This window comes from Leuciscus leuciscus, assembly GCF_965113295.1.
Source record: "Leuciscus leuciscus genome assembly, chromosome: 15".
NCBI lineage: Eukaryota > Metazoa > Chordata > Actinopteri > Cypriniformes > Leuciscidae > Leuciscus > Leuciscus leuciscus.
Genome location: NC_138739.1, coordinates 30,312,625 through 30,336,912, shown reverse-complemented (window position 1 = coordinate 30,336,912; position 24,288 = coordinate 30,312,625). Strand labels below are relative to the sequence as shown.

General features: G+C 35.0%; 1 protein-coding gene and 1 long non-coding RNA gene across 4 annotated transcripts; one reads left to right on the top strand and one right to left on the bottom strand.

Moving 5' to 3' along the window:
- Positions 1–1,756: 1,756 nt before the first annotated feature.
- Positions 1,757–5,462, top strand: LOC309476765. Its single transcript, XR_014198347.1, has 2 exons — positions 1,757–3,867; positions 3,923–5,462. It is a non-coding gene; the product is annotated as an uncharacterized lncRNA (long non-coding RNA).
- Positions 5,463–5,885: 423 nt separating this feature from the next.
- On the bottom strand, positions 5,886–22,823 carry LOC309476715 (guanine nucleotide-binding protein G(q) subunit alpha-like). 3 transcript variants are annotated; one of them, XM_082139887.1, is made up of 8 exons: positions 22,440–22,823; positions 21,520–21,675; positions 19,132–19,316; positions 18,405–18,559; positions 16,633–16,761; positions 14,251–14,380; positions 11,706–11,859; positions 5,886–6,520 (listed from the first exon to the last, which is right to left on the bottom strand). In XM_082139887.1, the coding sequence occupies exons 2-8, from the start codon at positions 21,668–21,670 to the stop codon at positions 6,312–6,314; spliced, it is 1,113 nt and encodes a 370-aa protein (XP_081996013.1). In that variant the 5' UTR covers positions 21,671–21,675; positions 22,440–22,823; the 3' UTR covers positions 5,886–6,311. The 3 variants fall into 3 exon arrangements, with proteins under 3 accessions (XP_081996013.1, XP_081996015.1, XP_081996014.1); XM_082139888.1 differs by lacking the exon at positions 5,886–6,520 and adding an exon at positions 8,473–9,803 and having other exon boundaries at positions 22,440–22,822; XM_082139889.1 differs by lacking the exon at positions 22,440–22,823 and having other exon boundaries at positions 19,132–19,341; positions 21,520–21,659.
- Between the last annotated feature and the right edge of the window lie 1,465 nt (positions 22,824–24,288).

Genomic DNA, 24,288 nt, shown 5'->3' with positions numbered 1-24,288 from the left:
AGCAATAAAAACAGCAGCAGCAATAATTTAAAGCAGCAGATGCAATAAAAGCAGCAGCAGCAATAATCTACAGCAGCAGAAGCAATAAAAGCAGCAGCAGCAGCAATAATCTACAGCAGCAGAAGCAATAAAAGCAGCAGCAGCAGCAGCAATAATCTACAGCAGCAGAAGCAATAAAAGCAGAAGCAGCAATAAGCAGCAGAAGCAATAAAAGCAGCAGCAGCTGCTGCAAACAGGGTTTGAAATTAACATCCGCCAACCCACCAAATGCGGGTCAAAATCAGCTGTGGCGGGTAACGCTGTCAAATCACTTGCCAATTTTGCCTGTTACTTATTATGTTTACTCACTTTGCTGGGGAAGTTCGTGTAAGCCAAATCTGCGCAAATATTCAACTCGTGAGTCATCATGATATATTAAATACAGCGTATTTTGCAGAATCTGCGCATGTCTGGCTTACTTTACTGGCTTTACTTTACCCGCATTTGGCGGGATGGCAGGTGTTAATCTCAAACCCTGGTCATACCCCTTACCATGCCAAACACTCAGAAAGTTGTCATGACAGAAATATTCTATATATGAGGGAAGAAAAATGTAATTTGGTTAAGGTATTTATTTATCTGACAAAATTATTTGGCAAAAAGGCAAACCAAAGCTACAGGTTTTATTTTACAATGCAAAATTGCATAGAAAAACATAAACTTACCACAACATAATCTGTTATTAATATTACATTGGTTCATATTTTCTTTGTATGAAGCCTGGCCAAAAAAGATGTTGGCTCAATTTGGTATGTTTCATTGCGTTATAACAAATTCAACAATTGACTTCAAGCACAACTATGCAATATGCTTACAACATCTTTAACTAATTTTTAAGAATATTAGAATAAAGGGTAAAGATGTCCATTTTCTTAGGCCGGACATCACTTTTGGCCACGACTATGGCTGATAGTAATATTTCAATAAAGCCTTTGTCATTCTTTTCAGTTGTTTTTACATAAATTTGGCTTACACTTTTCATCCTCCATATATTTTGCTAGAAAAATTGACATACTCAACAAGATTGTGGACCATCGTTTGTGTGGCTTTCACCAAACCCAAGAAAGCAGCCGAGACATCCATGTTCACTCCGAACTGCTGTCCTCGTTGCTTTCATCTTCAGACTTCTCTCTCTCACCTAATTTCATCTTAAATTGGGTCTGGGGATTCAGGAAAGATCTAGATTCTAGATGTGAGCTTGAACAGCTTGCTTAGGGTGATTGTCAGCAGGCCATGGAATGCATTTCGAGATGAGCTAATCAGTGTATGGGGCGGCTCATTACAAAAATGACACTGAGCATTTCCAATCTGTTGCGTTTTCTTTAGAGGTCTCAAAGTGATTGCAACCCACTGGGAGATGAAACGGAGTAGGAAAAAATACAATTGCACGTTTGTCTAAACTGACCTGAGCTTTACTTGCCATTCGTGATTAGCCAAGCAAAAGTTCCTGAAATTTGCATCATTATTATTGATTTTTTGTTTTGTTTGTAGAAAATTACTTTTATTTTTAAGTTATTAATTTATTTTATTTAATATTTATTTTATTCAATTTATTAAATAGCACCTCCTCCAATGCTAAATAATTAATGTCTTGTAGTATAAAGTATAAATCTGATTTCAAAAACAAATTTCAATGTTTTTCTTTTTATTATATAAATATCACACTCTTGGAAACTTTTTACCATCATTATTCATTTTTGTTTGTTCATTTCTTTGGTAACACTTCACAATAAGGTCTAATTTGTTCATATTAGTTAATGCATTAACTAACAAAGTAACGATGAATAATATATTCTTACAGTATTTATTAACCTTTGTTAATGTTAGTTAAAAAATGTTCATGCAAGTTCACGTTGCATTAACTAACAATTTTAATTATGCAAAAAAAAAAATAGTTTGTGTATTTAGGGCAGATAAAACACTAGCTTTAAGACTAGATGGGTAAAGTTTGGTGAAAAACATTGATGTTGGCTTGACAATGCCTTAAAATAACTTAAAGCTTGAAAATAGAAGGTTTTACTCAAAGAAGTTTTGTTAACGTTCTATCACATTGCTAGCATGTTTCAAGTCGCTAACATGTTTTAGCATGAGTACATTGCAGGCATGTTTATAACATAAATTAGCACATTGCAGCATTATTTAACATGTTGCTACCATGATTTAACACATTGCTGGTATGTTTCAGAGTTATTTAGCACATAGCAAGCATGTTTAAACATGTTGCTAGCATGATTGATCATTTTCCTAGCATGAATTAACACATTGCGAGCATGTGTCTTGTATGATTTAGCACATTGCTAACATGTTGCTAACATGTTGCTAACATGATTAAACACATTGCTAACATGTTTTAAACATGTTGCTAGCATAATTTAGCACATTGCTAGCATGATTTTGCAGGTTGCAGAGTCAACATAGCGCAAAAAAGTAATTTTATTAAAAAAATGAAATTTCTATTGTCGTTATTTCCACTACAGAATGCTATTAAACACAAGTACATCATTTGAGATATGCTCAAAATGATGATGTTCATGGCTTTCAGAATGACAAAATTCTCCTGTGATGTTTGTTAGACATTCATATCAGACAAATAGAGAGTAGTGAATCACAGCAAGTGAGAGTGTCTGTTTTCAAACACCTTCTAAAAGCATGTGAGAATGTGATTGTGCTCTGCATCATGCTAAAATTATAAGCAATTAGAGGCTCTTCTCTCACTCGGGTCACAAAGAGCCTGTACAAGTGTGACAAGTGGACTCTATAGTAATGAGTATCAATCCACCCATGTGCGCTCAAGTACTTTCACCCATTTATCAAATAAATAGAGAGGAGAAGAGATGAAATTTGGTGTGATGTCATTTTTCCACTTATTCCAGTTGAAGGCCTACAACCTATAGCCTGTCATTACTGTTCTCTGTCTAAAACCCATAGAAAAGAGCTTGTAGATTACTTAGAGAGCACTTGGACCCCTGGTAGGTTCTGCAAATATAGGTTATGGCTCTGGAAGTTATTGTAGTGTAGAGGAGAAAGTGAAGCAAGCGGGTTAGAGGAATATCCTCAAGCTTGAGTGGGTTATAATTGAGCTGAACGGATCCCTCGGGAAATAGACCACGCAGATACTTTCCGCATTAAAGGATAACTGTCGCCAAAATGCAACCTAGGGTATTTTTGTGAATCTACCCGAGGCAAACTTTCATTTAAAAGCATAATTAGAATGGAAACGCCACTTTTAAGTTTGACCGTATTTTCGTTTTCGGTCAAATTGCCTTTTGAATGGGAGTGCTTGGGGCACTAGTATTATAGCATCAAAAATAGCTATTTTTAAAACACTAGGAAGGCTCGACACAACATGAAACTTTGCTCGAAGTATCACCAGGGTCTCTACACATGAACTCCAGCATTGAGAACATTGTTTGTGTACACAGAGTTTACTAAAAAGAAAGATTTTGAACAACTCACTGTAGCTGTGTCCGCCGGCATTTTGACAGTCAAAAATAGTCGATCTCCGAATGCAACGTAACAGGGAGGAGAGCAAAGATGGAAAGCTCCTAAAGCTTAGTTCCATATAAATTCACGGATAATTTGTTGTTTTGTCGTTAGTGAAAATCAATATTGACCTTGTATTTGAAAAAGTGCTCATATAAGAAACAAAACTAAAATTCAGAGTCAGTTCATTCGCATTCGGAGATCGACTATTTTTGACTGGCGGACACACAGCTACAGTGAGTTGTTCAAAATCTTTCTTTTTAGTAAACTCTGTGTACACAAACAATGTTCTCAATGCTCGATTTCATGTGTAGAGCCCCTGGTGATACTTCCAGCTGGTTTCATGTTGTGTCGAGCCTTCGTAGTGTTTCAAAAATAGTGATTTTTGATGCTATCATAGTAGTGCCCCAAGCACTCCCATTCAAAAGGCAATTTGACCGAAAACGAAAATACGGTCAAACTTAAAAGTGGCGTTTCCATTCTAATTATGCTTTCAAACGAAAGTTTGCCTCGGGTAGATTCACAAAAAGACCCTAGGTTGCATTTTGGTGACAGTTATCCTGTGTTTATTTATGTTGTCTTGTAGTCTCAAGACATACGTTCATTTAAAATCATATATTAATAAATTGTTGTGCTATTCCACAGACTTTTACACTTCTTTAATATTAGGTATACTATTATTATAATACTATATATAATTGTATGTTATATAGGCCAACACCGTTCAAAAGTTTGTGGTCGATACGATTTTTTAAATGTGCTTGAAAGAAGTCTCACCAAGGCTGCATATATTTGATCATAAACAAAGTAAAAACAGTAATATTGTGGAATATCATCACAATTTAAAAGAACTGTTTCAGAATGTAAATGTTAATGTATTTTAAAATGTAATGTATTCCTGTGATTCAAAGCTGAATTTTCAGAATCATTACTCTACAATTTCTGTCACTTTTGATCAATTGAATGCCTACTTGCTGAATAGAAGTATTGATTTCTTTCAAATAAAATCATACTTACCACAAACTTTTTAATGGTTGTGTGCATATGCAAAAGTCGCTGTGTGTATTTAAATAGGCAAATGCTTAAGATTCTATGATTGGATCATTATTGCAGTGTTTATGTTTCTAGCATGTTTGCCAACAGTTCATCTAACCCTAAATGATGGAGTGTGTAGCTTTTCATTTCTTAATCAACCATGTAGGAAGAAACATCATGGCCATATTCCAAGATGTCAAGATTCATCAGCTCAAATCATGAAAGAATGGTTGGGAAGGAGCTATAAATAATCAGTTTCACACATGAAATGGCACCTCTGAGTCAGATCTTATACTCATTGAAAGTCTTTGGGATGTGCTGGAGGAGACTTTACAGAGTGCTGGACTCTTGCATTGACAATACAAGATCTTGACCAAAAATTGATGCACCTTTTGATGGAAGCAACATTACAACATTTATTTCCATCAAGAGGTGCATACATTTCTGACTTTTTCCCCCCTGACTGTTTGTTTAATTTTTTTCGTCATGTCATTCTTTAACATTTTGGATCAAAATCACTTTTGGATTTGAACTGAACCAGAATCCTGTCAGAAGTAGTAGGTCATCTGGATACTTATTACTACCCTATACTGTTTTATGAATAATGTGAATTCAGACATACAACTCATTTCACATACTGGTTTTCACCTATACTATACAGTAAAAAAACAAACAAGTTGCTGCCTTAAATGTTTAAGTACAAACAACTTGGATTACATTAAATTGACTTAACAATATGAGTTGAATCTTGAATAACTTATAAAAAAATAAAAAAAATTACTTAACCTTGTTTGATGAGTTAAAGCGATGTAAAACACATGTTGTCATAACTTATAGATCATATCATTTTTTATAGTGTATATAGGAAGGTTGGTGTCTGAGGCACATTCTTGGCTCAGAGCAGATGCCATTTTTAAGCAATCCATAAAGTTTTAAGACAATAAATATTATCATTGACAAAAATGTATCCAAAAATAACGTTGAGACAAAATTTCATAGGAAATGAATACGGGTCAATTAGACCCGCTTTATGCATTCTTGGGGTAATGATACAAATATATTTTTTTCCCATCCTATGACCAAGAAATATGAAAATTATATTGATGAGGGCCAGAAAAAAAGGCCCCTTTTTTTCTTCTTTTTTTTTGTGAAGAATTCATGGAATACCAAGTAAATAAATGTTTTCATTGATAAAATATTAAAAGAAATCATTGCTTGCCAGGTCAATTTGACCCTCTTTATGCGTTCAACTGAAATAGATGTATTTATAGTGTGCAATATTGGGTCTATTGTGGGCAAATATGGAATAAATGCGAGTACTTGATTAATTGTCATTTAGAAAACCGTTTTTATTCAAAGAGACTTGCAGTATATACATTTCAGGGACAATCTAACATTATACCATAACAAGGGGACATTTTGTCCATTTCTTCAAATCCTTGTCATATTGTCTTATACGCATAACCAGTAGTGCCTCTTTATTTTCAGTTATTGATATTTTGTGATACTCTTTTTCAACAGAATATGCTCATTTATTTCAGTGTAATGACAGTCAGAAAGTCCCATTTTGCATTTAATGGTTAAAAAAAGAAATGAAACAAAATATTTCTGAATGCAATGAATCAGTCAGTAGAGTTCAAATTAGCTGTATACATTCATAGGCATATCCATTCAACCCTGTTCTAACTTTTTTGGTGAGCTTCACAATTTATTTGTCTTTCCAGGAAGCAGTTCAGATGAAGCCCCTCAGTATCTTAAAGCATACCGTAAGACTGCAGTTCCTTGATGAGAACCGTTTTCTTGACATCATAGAAGACCTTGCGGATGTTGTCAGTGTCGGTTGCACAGGTAAAGTGTTTGTAAATTTGCTTCCGTCCTTGATTTCGTTTTTCACGGCTTGAAGCTTCTTTAAGGTACAGATCACTGATGTAGTCCATCGCTTCATCCTTGTTTTTCTTTTGGCCTGGCATCATTATAGGGTGGAGTTGGAGAACATCGAGATAAAAAAGACAAGGAAAAGGGAAATAAAATTCAACCGAAATTTGGATTTGAAAAAAATGTCCACCATCGAAAACCAGTTTAATGATGTTAAAGTTAAAGGCAGTTTCCATGTATATGGTACACTTTGTTTGTTTTTTGCATTAGAGGCAAAACAAATTTTTTTTGAGAATTATTAGAAGTCAAACTACTTTTGGTAACACTTTATTTTATTTTACAATGTCCTTTTTACACATGTAGTTACTATAATTACTTTAAATTAGGCATACTTACATGCAACTAACCCTAAAACAAACTCTTACTCTATAGTAAGTACATCGAGTTAATTAGTATTACTCGTTACTCAGTCCTGAATAATTACACTGTTACGCCTTAAAGTGTAACCTTGTTTTTACATAACACATCTAAGTCTTTCTACAGCATGCAGAGAAGCAAGTGAGATTATTCAATTCATTCAATTTTCAGAATTTGTATACAAATTGTAGTGTTGACTTCAATCATCAAGCACAAAACTGTTACCCAAGTTTTTGTGCGAAATTATTTTTATTTGATTCATGGGAAATATGTTGATCAGTACCTAAAGTGTAGCCCCAAAAATGTAGTTACTGAGTAACAGCTTCATTTAGACATTTAGTGCGACCCTGTAACCCATTCTTTTTTCTTTTATGTTTATTTCATGCTTATTGGTATGAAATTGCAGCGACAAATTGTATTCAAATAGTTTTTAGACACAATTTAAATATAATTTATTGGTAACAGGGTTGCAAAAATTGAAAACTACATATAAAATGAATAGACAATACAAATGTAAAATGTAGTTTTTACCTCCTGAGGTTCACAATAAGTATTTTCCGAAGATGAACCACTTCCTTCATCAACCATTTGTTGAGGAACAAAAAAACTTTGGTATTAGTATATTTGAATACCCTATTCATGGAAAATGCCTAATTTCTAGTTTGATGCTGGTGATGATTATAAACATAAATATTAGACTTGTTGCATTTCCAGTTATTGTTAATAATTCAGGAAATAACATGTTTTTTCTTTTATTTATCAGTAATTATAAACATATTGCGTATATCTTTCCTGACCGATTCACAGTAAACACACTAATATTATAAATTATTTCTAATTTTAATGACAGCAGATGGACTGATTAGATTCATTTAAATGCTTAAATAACAGCTAACCCTACCTAATTAGTAGAGCGTTCTATGTAGGTTGTATCAGCGATTTTAGGCCCAAAAAAGGCCCAAACATAAATGATCACATTCATCTAATCTTTCCTAACGATCCGCTAGCTGCCCGTCCCATAAGCAGGCCGTCAAAAAACCGCGTCTTTGTAGGCAGCCTAGGCTCTGAGATCTGCACACAAAAACAATTGGTTTCACCAACCACTCAAAACCAAAATAAACAGTGTTCCAACCAATCACCGACAGGGGGAGGGTGTTGTGAGGTTTTGCGCTCGTGCACGGCTGCACGCGAAGTCGGAGAACACGGAGAACACCAGCGCAAAACCTTTGTCCAGGACCTCCAGCAGAAAAATATGCCCACAACATTAAAGATCCAACGGTATATTAAATTGTACATTGTACAACGGTTTTACTCATTGTGATGGATGATTAAGGGAATTTGGCCTTTGTGTTTCCTCATATTTAAACTCCTGTGAAACAAGAAGTCATAGCTAGACAATTTCATGTTCCTAGTCACCCTGGTGTGCTAAAAAAGGTAAATATTAATGGAATATACTTAAGAGATATTTTACTTGTAAAAAAAATTCTAGGGGTGCCAATAATTGTGGCCAATGTGTTTTGGAGAAAAACATTTATTTCATAATGTGACCCCCCCCACCCCCACTTTCAATTCTTTTACTTCAATGAAAAGTTAGATTTTTGCAAAAAAAATTAATGAATGATCAAAAGGATAAACAATGCAGATTTATTTTTTACAGCCATTTTTGATCATATTTACCAGGGGTGCCATTAATTCTGACCACAACTGTATATATATATATATATATACATACGGTAAAACATTATTTTACAGAGTCCTTGTTACATGTACTTACTGTAAAAAGTAATCAGTTGAAAAAAATTGCCTTAAAATTATCATTGTGAATAAACAATACTTAATTGAAAAAATTAAGTTATGTGAACTTGACAATTCCACATTACGTAATTTTTTCGATTAAGTATGAAGTTTATTTACTTAATAATTTTAAGGCAACGGGTTTCCTAAAAAATTTTAAGTTAAGTCAACTAATCACTTTTTACAGTGAGTTATTACAATAAATTATGGATTTACATGCAACTAACCCTGAACCAAACCCTATAGTTCATTTATTACTATATGACTCAGTACTTATATGTTTAATTACACTGTAACAGTGACACCTTAAAATAAAGTGTAACCCATCCTACTGTATATATACACAAAGTCACACATTTTATAACAACTTAAACTTGCATGACAGGAAAATAACAGTATAAGCTCCATTTTGAGACTATATTGCTCTAAAATAATATAATTGTTTTAAATTAAGCAAAATAGAAACAAGTCCCTAACTTACATTTTTGCTTGTGCGATAAATAGTAGATCATGTTACATAAAGGAAATATTATTTTGTTTTTGCTTCTTTTCGAAAAGAAAGCAGTGCAGTGACTAATGACAAATATCAGATCAGTCTCAGGTCAGTCTCGCTGGCAGCTACGGTGTTGTATTCTTCTCGCCGCCTCCTCGAAACTAGAACTCGCTGATAATCTGTCAGCTGTTTAGCTGTATATCCTCATACTTTCAGAGTGATGTCACTTTAAGCAGACTGTCAGTGTTGGAATGAGGGGAAAGTGTGTCATACCGTAAGAACATGCAGATGTTTTGATCCACCAAAATGATGAAACAAACAGAAGTAGGTTTATAAGAAAAGATGAAGAGAAAGACAAGGAAAAGCATAGGGGATGCACAAGGAAAAATAATTCAAGCCATCCTTTGTGCGTCCCTCCAAAGTCATTTTATTAGATTGGCAAAAACTGGTGCTTCACGGGCCGCTCAAAGCACCCCGTACTCCTGCAGAGACTTGATCAGGACCGTGTCTTTCACGTCAGTGAAAACCATCCGGATGTTATTGGTGTCCGTTGCGCAGGTGAAGTGAGGGTAGATGTTTTTGCAATCCTTTGACTCTGTATTCACGGCCTTCTGTTTGTACATCTCTCTGATGTAGTTCCTGGCGTCTTGTGCGTCCCGCTGTTTGCCTGAGGGTGGCACCAAACCACAGAGGAGGGGAGGGGTTAGTACGAGTATGAAAAGGTATGAGTGATTAAAATAGGAGGAGCACAAGCAAATTAAAGAGGGGGGAAGAATGAGGTAAGAAGAGAGAGAGAGAGAATCTGACTAGGCAAACATTTTTAAAATCACTATTGTCAAGAGCTTCTGCTTGAAAATTAATATTTAACCCTTTTGGAGTCACTGGAGCTCAAAGTTCGTTTGTATTAAAGGGGCAGTTCACTCAAAAAGGAAAATGCTGTCATCTTATACTGACTTATACATCTTAATTTGACTTTTCTTTGATCAAAAATAATTTGATTATTTCTTTATTTGATCAGTAATATTGTGAAAAAATATTTTATATATTTTTATTTATATAACACAAATAATATTTGTAATATAATATTATATAAAATTATTTATAAATAAAAACAATAAATATAAATTATACAGTGTTTATATATATATATTAGTTCTATATATATAAAATTGATTAATCACAATTAATCACATCTAATAAAAGTTTGTTATTATAATAAAATATTAGGGGTGCAATGATTCTCAGTAAAAAGAGAATTTTTTTTTACCGCAGTTCATCTCAAATCTGATGACGCATCTATAATATGGTTTGTTGAAAATAACTACGAGTAAAACAGACAGACAGAGTTCGGCTAATGTGTGTTTCTGTCAATGGATACGCATTCTGGCTTCCCAATACACTACAACAGCGATGATCAAAAAAACGTGGACAAAACAGTCACTCTTTGTAAACTTTATTCAATAGGAGTGCCGTATGCTCTAATACGACCAGTCATTTATGGTCATCATTTGGTGTTGATAGCGCGCGAGTGCAGGTGAGACCTGAACAGCACATGTTGCTATCTACTACAGAGTTACGGTTAGGGTTTGGTTTAGGGTTACTTGTTATTATGCATCATTTACTGTTATTACTACACTAAAAATAATTTTCAGGATTATCACATTTTTTTTTCTTCTGTCAAATCAACTTAATTAATGTGGTTTAGATAACATAATATTTTGAGTTTCTGTTGATTGAACCAATCTCCATTACTCAATTTTTTTTCTTCAATGAACTCAAAATAAAGGCAACCAACCAGGTAACTCAACTTTTTAAGTTAAACCAAAAATATATTAAGCCTCGCCAATTTAAACATTCAAGCGCAAGAATACACGAAAGAGAACTCGTGCTGTGTGAAGATTTGTGTCTGCACTCATCCGAAGCGCGCACATGGAAAGCCGCGTCTCAGACAGAATATTAAGTTCTCTTTTAAGTCTTGCGCTTGAATGGACAAATTCACACAAAAAGTATGTCAACATGCCTTATGCCTGCTATAGACTGTGCGATCTCAGCAATCCTATAAGATCATTACAAATCACACTGAACGACATGGATCTAATAAACTTGGGTATGTAGACTGTACGATGATGACACCGATTGAATCGTAGCCTACAAAGCAAATTAGTATAGAAGGATAAAATGTCATCAGCATGCACAAGTGGTAAACAAATAGATGAATCGCACTTTGGCAATTGTGGTTTTTAATGTGCGCTGAAAAAAAGAGGAGGAAGTGAAAGAGGAGAATACGGACGCGGTCATGGCTATGGAAAAGAGGCCAACTTCGCATTCCAATTTTGTAAATGGAGCTTGAGGTAATAGTTTTAAGTTTTAGCGCCATGTCACATTAATCAATACGCCATTTCATGTTGCATTTTTATTGGCTAGAGATCTGTCCTACCCATCTCCTGTGAAGCAAAACCTGTTCCAATGGCTCTATCAATTCTGTTTCCTACATACTCCCATCCTAAGGGGCAGGGCAGGTCAGGGCCTGTTTACTAAGTTGTTAGTGCGCAAACCCTTCTTTCCATACCTCCAAAGCCTGGGAAGTAACTTTTTAAGTCAGACGTCTTGATCTTTTCCTCCAGGATGTCCATCTTGTTTAGGAAGAGGATGATGGAGGCGCTGGCGAACCACGGCGAGTGGATGGTGGTGTAGAAGAGCGACAAGCTCTCTTTCATGCGGTTCTGGAGCCGGAGAGAGGAAGGGTTCAGAGCAAAAGTTATTCAAGTTTTTTGGACCACTGAGATGTTTCGCATTGTGACATTATACAATTAAATCCTGTCAGTAGCCTATTTATATATATATACTGTATATATATAAAACATTTCATTCTCATTACTGTTATACACAGAAACAAATTTCAAAAGTATTTTTAAAATCTTGGTATTACTTATACTGAATTTTAAGTAGTCATGAAATAGAAGTTTCAATCGTCTTTTCTTCCCTTCAATATTCCATACAAAATAAGAAAATTATACTCTAATTGAATAAAATAAATACATTCATATTTATTGTACTGAATTTTTATTTAATTTATCATGGGAAACAAATCATGTGTCCAGACTAGATTATGAAGTGTCATTTTAGTATTATTTATAATACTAAAGTAATGTTAATGTAAGTACTATAGTATTTATATACTATTATATCATTTATTAATAACAATTTTTTTAAATCATTTTATTTTAAGATAGTCATTTTGTTGTGTGCTTTTGTCATTTTTATATTTTAGTTTTTATATATTTATATTTAGCTTTATTTAATATCAATTTTAGTAATTTTTTTAAGTTTTTCTTCTAATGTTTGTATTTTATTTTATTGCAGCCTTATTTGAATTAACAAAAACTATTTTTAATAGCAAAACTTTAGTTTGTATATTGTAGTTTTAGTTAACAGTACTGATTTATACAGGGCTGCCAACTTTTGAGTTTAGCTTGGAGTGAGAAAAAAGGAAGGGGGGTTAAAATAAGTGTATTGTGATTGTCAAAACATTTTGGAATTCATGGAATTTCATTAAGTTTAGTGACAACATGTCACAATGTTTACAATGGTACAATGACTGGTAGGCTACTGTTTTTATTAGTGCTTGACACAAATTTCACAATTTTAATTCATAAGCTTGCGATTTGATTCCGATCTTGATTCAATATCGATTCATTTGGATAAATATCAGGTACAGTAGCTACATGTTAATTTTTCTCAAGGAAAAAAAATCTCTCAACTAATGCTCTAAACAAACAGTGAAACCTGGCATTATTATTAAAGGTTAAAATTAACAACTCAAATTAACATGATGTGGATTTCATAATAATAAAATTATAATACTTTTTAATGATATGAGTGAAAATATAATATGTGCATATACTTAGCAAAATACTCCTCTATATAGTTCGTTTTTCTAGCAAACTAACATAATGGGCCCTATCTTGCACCCAGCGCAATGTATCATACAGCGACGCATGTATCATTCCTATTTTGCACCCGCGCACAGCGGACTTTTCCCTCCACAGACGCACGTCGGTAAACTAGGAAATACACTTGCGCTCCCGGGGCGGTTCAGCGCAAAGAGGAGGCGTGTTCCGGCACAAACGTTCCCTCATGCTATTTTGCACGTTTAGAAAACAATTCCGCCACTAACCGAAAAAATCTAGTTTAAAGTCAGTGGCGCGTTGCGCATGTTATTCATATGCTATTTTAAGGGCGCATGCTTGGCCATAATCAATGTAGCGTGTGCACAATGCGCATACACTTTGATTCTCTCATCTACACAGAAGCAGCAGTTTTCATTTTTGCAAATCATACATTATTACGTTAGATAGATAGATAGTTAGATAGATAGATATAGTTTATTATAAAAGCATACATCTAGCTTACACATTTACCCAAATTATCATACGCCTGTTTAACCGAAGTTAATTTGGGTGTGTTTCTCCATCCCCAACGTCACTTCTCTGTGTTTTACGGCCCTGACGAGAACGTCGCTCTCCTCGGCTGTGAACCGCTCCTGGCGCGCGTCTGGCAAATCCGCCGTTATAATAGGAATCCGCTATAGAATAAGCGCGTCTGCTCTTAAAGGGAATGTGAGATGTCGCTCTGATTGGTTTATTTCACGTTACGCCCAAACCACACCTATGAATAATGAAGCTACTTCAGACCAACCCATTTTAGATTTGCGTCGGGCGCAAGAGTCATTTATCCCGCCGGTATAATAACAACAGCGCCCAAGACCCGCCCACAAAGTTACTTGCGTTTCGCGCTTGATACTTGCGTTTCAGATCGTTAAAATAGGGCCCAATGTGTTAGTTGGTAATTATGGAGTACTATGGTAATTAAATGGCTTTCATGAGGTAAATAACGTTAAGTGACATTGTTCTCCAGCTGTTTTATTTACCTCTTTCTGCAGTTGAAACACAGATTTTGAGCGTTATGCACATACATTTTTTTCTTTGGATTTGCAGTGAAATATGACTCAGGACTCGGGCGAAACCGACCCAAGATATGCTAATCAAAGCCATTGATTAGTATGAGAAGGAAGGAGAGAGATACAGACAGACTGGGGCGATGGAGATGCTCACCTCCACGTTATTTTCCTCCAGGACCTGGTCGAACTCACTGAGGGAGGCTAAAAATATGAGCGATGTCACATTCTCAAAGCAATGGATCCACTTCCGCCTCTCTGACTTCTGGCCACCAACATCTACAATCCTTCGGGGAAAAAAAGTGGTAAGATCGAGATTAAAATGTTTATTCTTGAAACTTTCTGTCTAAACCAAAAACATTCAACACTAACTGTAAACCCCTATTGATTTGTTCCTACTTCCTTGCTGTCATATATCAAACCTGTCTACCTCAAAATATACTGGACAGCATCAGGAAATCAACTCACGTCTTGTTTATAAAACTCACATTTTTCAACATAATTTACATTTTCTGAAACTTGCCACAACAAGGCTAGAATGCTCACTAAGGTTGTCAAATCATTGCTATTGCTAAGGTGTTTTTTATAGGTGGTTGCCAGGCAGAAATGAAATCTTAATAAGTCAAGTCAAGTTAAGTTTATTTGTATAGCGCTTTTCACAATACAGATTGCATCAAAGCAGCTTCACAGTATTAAATTAAAATAATACAACAAAGTTTGTTTCAAGAGGAATTTATTGATTGATAAAATTAAATTAAATATCCCCAAAATATCCCCAACTGAGCAAGCCAAAGGCAACAGTGGCAAGGAACCGAAAAACTCCATCAAGTGACCTAATGGTGTCCTAAAACTCCATCAGGTGACCTAATGGTGTCCTAAAACTCCATCAGGTGCCTTAATGTAGAAAAAAAAACCTTGGGAGAACCCAGGCTCAGTCGGGGGCCAGTTCTCCTCTGGCATTGGATAGAGGCCGGATTGTAGTTTGAACTGTAGGATTATATGAATGCCTGGCTGAAGAGATGCGACTTTAATCTAGTTTTAAACTGGGAGAGCGAGTCTGAGCAACGAACAGTATCAGGAAGACTATTCCAGAGTTTTGGAGCCAAATGTGAAAATGCTCTCCCTCCTTTGGTGGTTCTGGATATCCTAGGTATGACCAAAAGCCTTGAATTTAGTGATCTTAAAGAGCGCGATGGATTATAGGGCGATAGAAGATCCGTTAAATAGACTGGAGCTAAGCCGTTTAGGGCTTTATAGGTCAGTAGCAATACCTTGTAATTAATACGGAACTTTATAGGTAACCAATGCAGTGATGATAAAATCGGTGTTATATGATCATATTTTCTTGATCTCGTAAGAACTCTAGCGGCGGCATTTTGGACTAACTGTAGCTTGTTTATTGAGGATGCAGGACAACCAGCTAATAAAGCATTACAGTAATCCAGTCTCGAGGTCATGAATGCATGAACTAACTTTTCTGCATCAGAAACTGATAGCATATTACGTAGCTTAGCAATGTTTCTAAGGTGGAAAAAGGCTGTTTTTGTAACATATGAAATATGATTTTCAAAAGACAGGTTGCAATCGAGTATAACACCCAGGTCTTTTACTGTAGAGGATACAGTAACAGGACATCCTATGATGTTAATACTTTTATAACAGCAGGGTTTCCTGAACTGCGATTTGCGACCCCTATAGGTTTGTGACGGAACTGCAGGGGGTTCACGATTTAAAGGGATAGTTCACCCACAAATGAAAATTAGCCCATGATTTACTCACCCTAAAGCCATCCTAGATGTTTATGACTTTCTTCTTTCATACGAACACAATCGGAGACATAATAAAAAAAATGTCCTGGCTCTTCCACGCTTTATAATGGCAGAGAATGGAAGACAAGATTTTGAAGCCCAAAAAAGTGCACCCATCCATCATAAACGTACTCCACACGGCTTCGGGGGGTTAATAAAGGCAGAGGATAGAGCAAAACAAAACACCCCTGCCAATGTCCAAGTGATCTGATCTGACGTGTACGCAGACTGGTGCATAGATATATACACACTAGAAGTCGCCTTGTCTACGGCGGGTTCATTGGAACGAATGTCTTTAAGGCGACATCTAGTGTATATATCTATGCACCAGTCTGCGTACACGTCAGATCAGATCACTTCGACATGGCTGTGTATAAGAGGTAAAAACTATATAAATACTGTTCGTTTTCTCACACAAACCGCTCGTTTCGTGTCTTAGGCCATCAATGTGTACTTACAATGGGGAATTGTTTAATTTGGACGACGGGGAATTGTTTTAATTTGGACTCTGTGCATGCTCTTTGAGACAGTGACCATCGACCTGCATTATATGACTGACAGACAAGAACGGTTTGACCTAAAAATATCAAAATTGAAACTACTGCGGAAAAAAAGACACCTACATCTTGGATGCCCTTGAGGTAAGCTAAAACATACCAAAAATTTATTTCAAAGTGAACTATCCCTTTAAGCCTCGTCTGTGAAACCGGGGGGAAATATTCTTACGGTACCTGAGGGTGATCTTCTCCACGCTGAAGGTGTAATCGTTGATGCCTGTGGTGGGGAATCGGACTCGCAGCACGTCCTGGGCTGTTGGGATGTAGTCTGGGGCCGCGATACGGTCCAAATTTGTCATATAGCTAAAAAAAAAAAAGCAACATACTTGAGTGTTACATTTCAGAACTGTGCGAGTGTGATAAAGTGCCATGATGTTTGCCTTTTGCTTTATTGGTGTTTGTGCTTTAAACGGCAGTTTAATTAAACGTCCAGGTTTGTTTGTGTTTCTTATCACGGCCAGGTTTGTAGAACTGAAAACAGGATCGGGGAAGCAGGAGGAGAGAATGAGAAGGACATGCAGAACTGTGTAAAGGAGTGATTAGGTAACGATTAACAAGAACACCCTGATGTACTTTACAGGAAATTTGCTTAACAATATGCAGCACTGACTTAATTTAAAGGGCTTCAGGTCTGTCAATGGCATTAACAAAAAAAACAAAACAAAACATACTATGACAATCTGAGAACTGAAAAGCATCAATCGTCAATATAAGAGAATGGAGGGAAATACTGACTTGCATGCATGTCTAAAGATATAACTGTATTGCCCTCCAATGGTGCCATTTGGATCTGCACAAACTATTTCAGGGTTTTTTCAACATTTTATGCTTTTGACACAAAAAGTCCTTGCTCGGTTTAACTGGGAAATTAAAGTGATTTTTTAATTAGACAATTTAAAATGAAACGGTCAAAATTATTGTTAATATCAACATTTTATTATTAGCATTATATGGTACTATTGATACAATAACAATATTTGTATATATCTATATATATGTTAGAAATATATTAGTTAATGTAATTATATAAACGTGATTCTAATAATGTTGATCATTTAATATTTAATAAATGCAAATTAATATCATAATATAATTTAAAAAACAAATGACCTAATGTTTATATATTAGATAATATTGTTAATATAATTCTAATTTTAAAAATGTATTTAGTAAAAATTTCATAAATAATAATGCATATTCAATTTAATAAATGTATATAAAATAGATTTTTTTATTAATTCATTTAATATTAGAAAATTACTATTATTATTATTATTATAATAATATATTAATAAAGGTTAGTATAATATTGATTATTAGATTAGATTTAAGAAATATGTCAATAATTCATATCCTAATTATTTATATTAATAATTATGTCTCGATTTTGTTTCACAGCTCGCTGAAATAATTGATTCTGATGGGTCAGTATTGTTCACATTCTGTGGTCAATATGTTTTACAAATATGCATTACTCTGCTGGTGTCACGAACTGGCTGTAAAGAGCGGACGACGGAACATAAATAGTCAAAAATATTTAATACATCCAACCGGGAACACAAAGGAGATCGCAGGAGAATAAACAAACACATCCACGTTAAACTTAAACGATACCAGATAAAGAAAAACAGGAAACTCAGGGTTTAAATACATGGAGGATGACTGACTAAAACAAAACTGGTGTTAACTATTTAAGTACCAGGGAGACTAACAAGGGAAACGGGAACACGGAAGCTAAACAAAACAGAGCATACATATGACAGCTGGCTTTTAAATGAATATTTCATGACCATATTATTATTTTTTTTTTCATGTAATAAACATGCTAATGTACAGTCAACTAGTCATCATTTCAAAATCAAACCCTTCAGAATGATATACTGTAAGACTTCATGTCAGGGTCCTGATCACCCTGTCCGAGTAGAACTTTTGATAGAGATACTTACTATTCTGTCGAGTCCAGAAGCTGGTACTCTCTACGGCGACTGTAACAGGCCTTGATACCCGCGTCAACCCAAAGTCGACGGATACCTTCCACATACATTCTGTCCAAATGTGTTATCTGACGTATTTCCACTTCCTGAAACTGTTGCCCATATACCTAAGGATATAAATGGAAACAATTGAGGCTTGTTTATAAGAATATAGTGTGGTTGAAAGAAGAACTCTTACAGTTATTCTGTTTTAACAATATATATATATATATAGTATTTTTATAATGCTTATACATTTTATATTTATAAGGACATTACATATTTTTTATAGAATTTCATAATTTTTATTTTAATGTACATATTATACATATTCATAAGTGTATATTTTATAAGTATATATATATTCATGTATATATAAATATTCAATATACTGTACATGAACATAAGTGTAAGTATCATATATATTTATAGATTGATTGGGTTTAAATGTACATAATTTAAGTATTTTAACTAATTTAAATATGAATATTTTATATTAGTAATACTAATACTTTATATACCAATGATTTATAATAATTTTACAGTAACTATTATATATTTTTATAAAGTAAAAAAGTAATTTACAGTATATTCTTTTATTTTAATTTTTTTTTCTACAAAAGGAACATTGTGCACTTTATTTCAACTTTACAACTGGGATGGGTTCAAAAACAATTAGAGCTTTTCTTTGGCAGCTCACCTCGTTCTGTGGGTTAGCGTAGGGAATCCTTAAGGTGTTCATCGCCACTGTCAGAGCCTTCATAACTGTGAAGATATTCTGGAAAACCATTTTAGTGTAGCCACGCCTGTCTTCTTCCGAAAAGCCCTTGCCGTGAATAATCCTCATCTGCTTAATAAAAGTCGTCTTCCCGCTTTCTCCAGTGCCTGAAATCCACAAGAATAAAAGGACCTACTTCATATTAAATGCCTTTAACTACTATGTACAAACATTTAATTTAATCATTTGATACAATGCACTTATTTGTGTAAATGTTTTATGTAATTACATCTGTAATTAATTCTGTAATTACACCCATAATTATACTGTTGACTCTATCCTTACCTCTTATCCACAAAAAAAGTTCCCCCATTAAAGTGTTATAAGCCATGAACCAAGCCAACCAGTAACGAAGTGAATCAAACTTTATCTGAAGCAAAAAAGTATTTGAAAATCTGACAAAAATACAAAGGTACATGACTGTGTATTTGACGGATTTAAGTCAGAGAAAGGACTACAATCCCATGAAGCATTGCGAACAGCGTAATTAAATTAAAAACGATAGAGATAAAACTACTCATTTGCAAATGTTGATTAAGGGGGCATTTACATGACACTGTTTTCAACAAAAAATAGAAAACTTTTTATGCGTTTTGGCCGTTCATTTCCATTTCTGTCCTTTTGGCCGTTCAACTGTGTTTTGGGGGCCTGAAAATGCAAGTTTTTGAAAACGATACCTTTGTAGTCTCAGTGTAAACTACAAAAACATACATTTGTGAAAACGGTGATGTCATGCACATGTGTATTAAGTGTTCAGTCTATATGCGTAGTGTTTATTTACAAAGTGACGTCGCCAACTACTGGCCTGGCAGCAGAATACAGCTTTTTTTTGTCGTTTTCGTGGATCCGTGTGAAGGGGGATCAAGTATTTTGAGAGTGTAAGGAGACCGACTCGAATACATCATTCGCAATGCTTCATGGGAGTGGGCAGAGCTAAAGAGCTCTTTAGGCGTGTTTAGCTTTTTTCGAGTTTTCTGTACAGCATCATGGGTAATGTAGTTTTTCATCAGGAATTCAACTGTTAAACTCTTATTTTAAAAATAAGCTGAAATAGAAGCAAATACCATGGATTAACAACCTCGTGGCTCACTGTAGGTCTGTCTTTAAAGGTTTATAAGTTATCGTTCAAAATCAATTTTCGAGATTTTACTTCCGGAACCCGACCGTTGCACTCTATGGTGGCAAAAGTGTTTCGCAATACAAGATGAAAAAAAAGAAGTGCATTGACATAAGTACAATAGTATCTAAAGACACCTAATATAAAGTCAGGCCGAATAAAAAAAATTAAGTAAATATTACATTAAAAAGAAAAGGGATGTCAAACACTAGTACTGAAACCAGGTCACGGCATGACAAAAAGAGAGGAATGCAAGGTGCAGATGATAGCATTTGAGGCTTTTCTCATGCACAAAGGAATGTTATCTGCCCTGTTAACAAAGCGAGATGTTTGAATCTCACACTGACATTCAGAGACGTGCCCTGTCAGAAAGCATGTGGCCGGACGTGTTTGGATGCCTTCACCATCGGGGGACTTTCTCTGCTGTAAAGTCTACAACTATTTCTCTAGTTTTCATTTGATGGATTTGAGCAGATAAGCGTTAACTAGTTATCGGTAACTCAAACTGCAAATATTTGACAGGCAAACAATCACATCACATAATCAAAGCAATGCCAGAAAGGGTTTCGAAAGAACAAGAAAAAACATTTCAGGCATGTCCTTCTGATGTTCTTGAGCACTTCAAGAATGTGTCACTCAAGACATCACGAGACAAATTTGATATCATTCATACTAGGTAGGTGGCTCAACAACAATGACTTGTCATGCTGTGATATTCTTTACAACACCCTTATTACCTCCATTTAATTAATTTGTCACAACAATAATATGCCATTCTTGCTTGCTGATTGTATCCAACAGTAATGCAGTTAAAATGATCAATATATTATTATATATCAAATAATCAAAAAAACATATTACTGCATGTTGTAATCTCCCTCATTGTATTAAATAACATTTTTAATTTCAATGAACTCAAAATTGAGGCAACCAGTTAACTTTCAGTTAAACCAAAAATAATTATTTTGACAGTAGGCTATATATATATATATATGTATATATATAGGCCCTAGGCTTTTTTCAAAAATCCCCATTTCACTGAGTCAATAAGAACATGCATAAACATGTATTTTCCAAATTATGGTTTACTCTCTTTACAGTAAAGATGACTCCAGATCCACTCACCTGATCTCATCTCCTTAATTGCCATAATTGCGCTTTTAAATATATTTTAATAGGTAAAAAGATCTTACCTAATAAAAGTATTTTAATTTCTCTCCGTTCTCTTTTCTTCTGGTCAGCAAGGATTTTTTTTATTTCATTGTGAATGGCCATGGCGCTCTTCTCATCTTCAGACATGCAACAGGTGCACGTTGTATAGCACCATCTCCAACAGCTCCCCATCTCTCCTATAGGACAGAATTAAACTTTATGAAGAGCACATTTGATTTCAGTTTCCCCTTAAATATAATAGCTCTTAAGAAAAGGAGGAATTAAGAAATTTGTTACAATTGCGAGTCGAATCTTTCAAAAAGAATCAATTGAACCGGTTCACAAAACCGTCTGAACAATTCGTTCATGACTGTATCGGTTCTTCAGTTAATGATTGATTAGTAAGTAAGTAGCATTAAGTGCAGAAATGTTTCTAGCTAAAAAAGAAAAGAAAAAAATAAGTAAATTAATTATATCAAATTGTATTTATGTACAAATACTTTGTTTTTAAGAGCCATGTTGGCTGCAACAAACTGAACTGAGACACACGAGCTTGAAATATGCTAGAGACTGAGGTAGGCTAATTGCGTTGTGACACAAAAGAATCACTTAATAGTTTTATACACTGCTCGAAAGAACCGATTCGCGGAAATGAGCCGAACTTCCATCATTAGTGTAGGCTACCCTTTAAATGTATAAAATTATATTCGAATTCATTCTTAGGCTATGTATTAATGGACTATTCTGGGGAAATTTACTATTCTCTTGTTTAATTATGATATTGTTTTAAAGCTCCATTTGAAAGAAATACATTTTACAATCTCGGACTTCACCTAAGAAGAAAAAGATGAAACCTTATTTATAATTACAGGTGGGCAGTGCCTTTTATTATAGCCTAATTATAAAGAAAAAAAGGGAATATAATTAAATAGAGACAACATAAATGCGTTGAATCACTTACCTGCATTCGTCGACACACCTGTACGGAGTCAGTAATGCCTTTACGAAACACGATCCATTTTCCTCCCTGAGCCGAACTGGATCTTAACCAACTTTTTTCCTCCTGTAGAAGGTTTCTCAGAGGTTTTCCCCTCCGAAAAAAAACCAAGATTTCTCTGTAAACGTTACATCATTTCCCCCCCTGGCTTCAGAAAGATCTACCTACAATTCAGGAAAGTCCTTCTTGAACTCTGTGAATATGCGCTGTCTCAAAACCTAAATCAGCTGCCTACTTAGACAGCAGTTTGAGCGTTCTTGTGTTTAAATGCTGCAAAACGGAACAGAACGGAGGGGTCTCGAGGTGCGTTTTCAAAAGTTTTTAGCTCGACGAAAAACGCTCGAGACGCGACGCAAGGTTCGTCTGACGCATGCGTATAGACGAAAAAGTACGCGCCCGGTGTGAACGCCCCCCTAGGCGTGCACCAGTCAGCATTTTTAGGCATCATATCTCCTAGAAATGCCTTCTTAGTGGACAGCATCTTAAGTTTTGAAACACATCCGTTAATAAGTGGAATGAACGCTAAAGTGACTATAAACCTAAAAGCTGTATACTAACCCATTGACATTGAATAGGATAGATACTGACCCAAGAAGGTGAGTATATACATAAGGCTCTAGATTATACAAAACCTGTTCTAAGCCACAAGTGGTGTTAATTTCTTGAATAGCTGTGCAGGTATTTGACACTCCTCTCTCTCTCTCGAGCTCTGTGGATGTCAGTCTTTTGTCTTCGCAGGCAGAACCGGTTTATCTGGCCTTTCTCAGTGTTGTGAGATATCGAGATTGCCTATAGTCCACAAATCGCCATGGGAACCAGGTAAGTAAGTCAAAGTCCTGGAGAAAGTCAGAATGATTTCGGTAGGCCTATATTTTTAAACAGATAATCTATAGAAACCATTTGTTGGCAAATTACCTATTGGCAAATAGCATTTCTAGTTTTGTTATTCCAGGCAGTTGCCACATGGTGCCATCAAAGACCTAAGAATAGTCCCATGCCAATGTATTTCATTTTCAAGTAGGCTAGACTTAAAAAAAATAAAAAAAAATATAGGTATCTCAGCTGAACAAGTGACCTGGAAAGGACTTGAAGGAAGATGACAGCTTGCATTCATGCAAGTAGAATCAAAACACACTTTAGAGGAAATTTGGCTTGTGCCCTGTAAAGGTCAGCATGCTGTTACTTTCAGTTTAATCTTAATATAATATAATAGTATAAAAAATACATTTCAATTCCAGGATGAGGAGGATATTTTTTGGAGTATAGCTTGCTATTTGTGAAGCATATTTGCACCATCTGTTGTGAAAGCTGTAGTTGTGGAATTGCTATTCACTCCAAATACAATGCAAGATGTAGATTCAGGCATTCAAGAATGATTTAGCTTTGATACTAAAACCATTCAAATGTGTTGGATTTGTTGAACTGCTTTAAATGACATCGATTCGAAACATGTGCTTCGATTTACAAGAATATGTATGACTTTTTATTGCTTTTGTTCAGTGGCCTATTTTCAGTGGGAAATATATGTACCTGCATTATAGATTTAAATGGTCATGAGATGTTGTGGCTTTTTGGTTACAAAAAGACACTGTGTCCTTATTGCCCTATGAATAGAGGATAGTGTGATAATGTGTATGTGTAGTAGGGTTCCTGGAAATCCCTGACATTGTATTTAATTTAACATTTTTGACTGGTCCAGTGTCACACTGGTGCTACAGTCTGTTATAAAACAGTTTTGGTTTCTCGAATTTGATTGGCTGAGCAGTGTTCACGGATGCATTTACAGCGATAGTGTTACAAGATTAATAATGAA

What these genes read in the sequence shown, in the direction of transcription:
- LOC309476715 (XM_082139887.1), bottom strand. Translation starts at nt 21,670, where the DNA reads ATGGGGAGCTGTTGGAGATGGTGCTATACAACGTGCACCTGTTGCATG. An exon ending in AATTAAAATACTTTTATTAG is followed by an intron (nt 19,317 to 21,519) that starts GTAAGATCTTTT and finishes TGTGGATTTCAG; the next exon opens with GCACTGGAGAAAGCGGGAAG. An exon ending in GTGGAGAAGATCACCCTCAG is followed by an intron (nt 14,381 to 16,632) that starts GTACCGTAAGAA and finishes TTTTCCCCGAAG; the next exon opens with GATTGTAGATGTTGGTGGCC.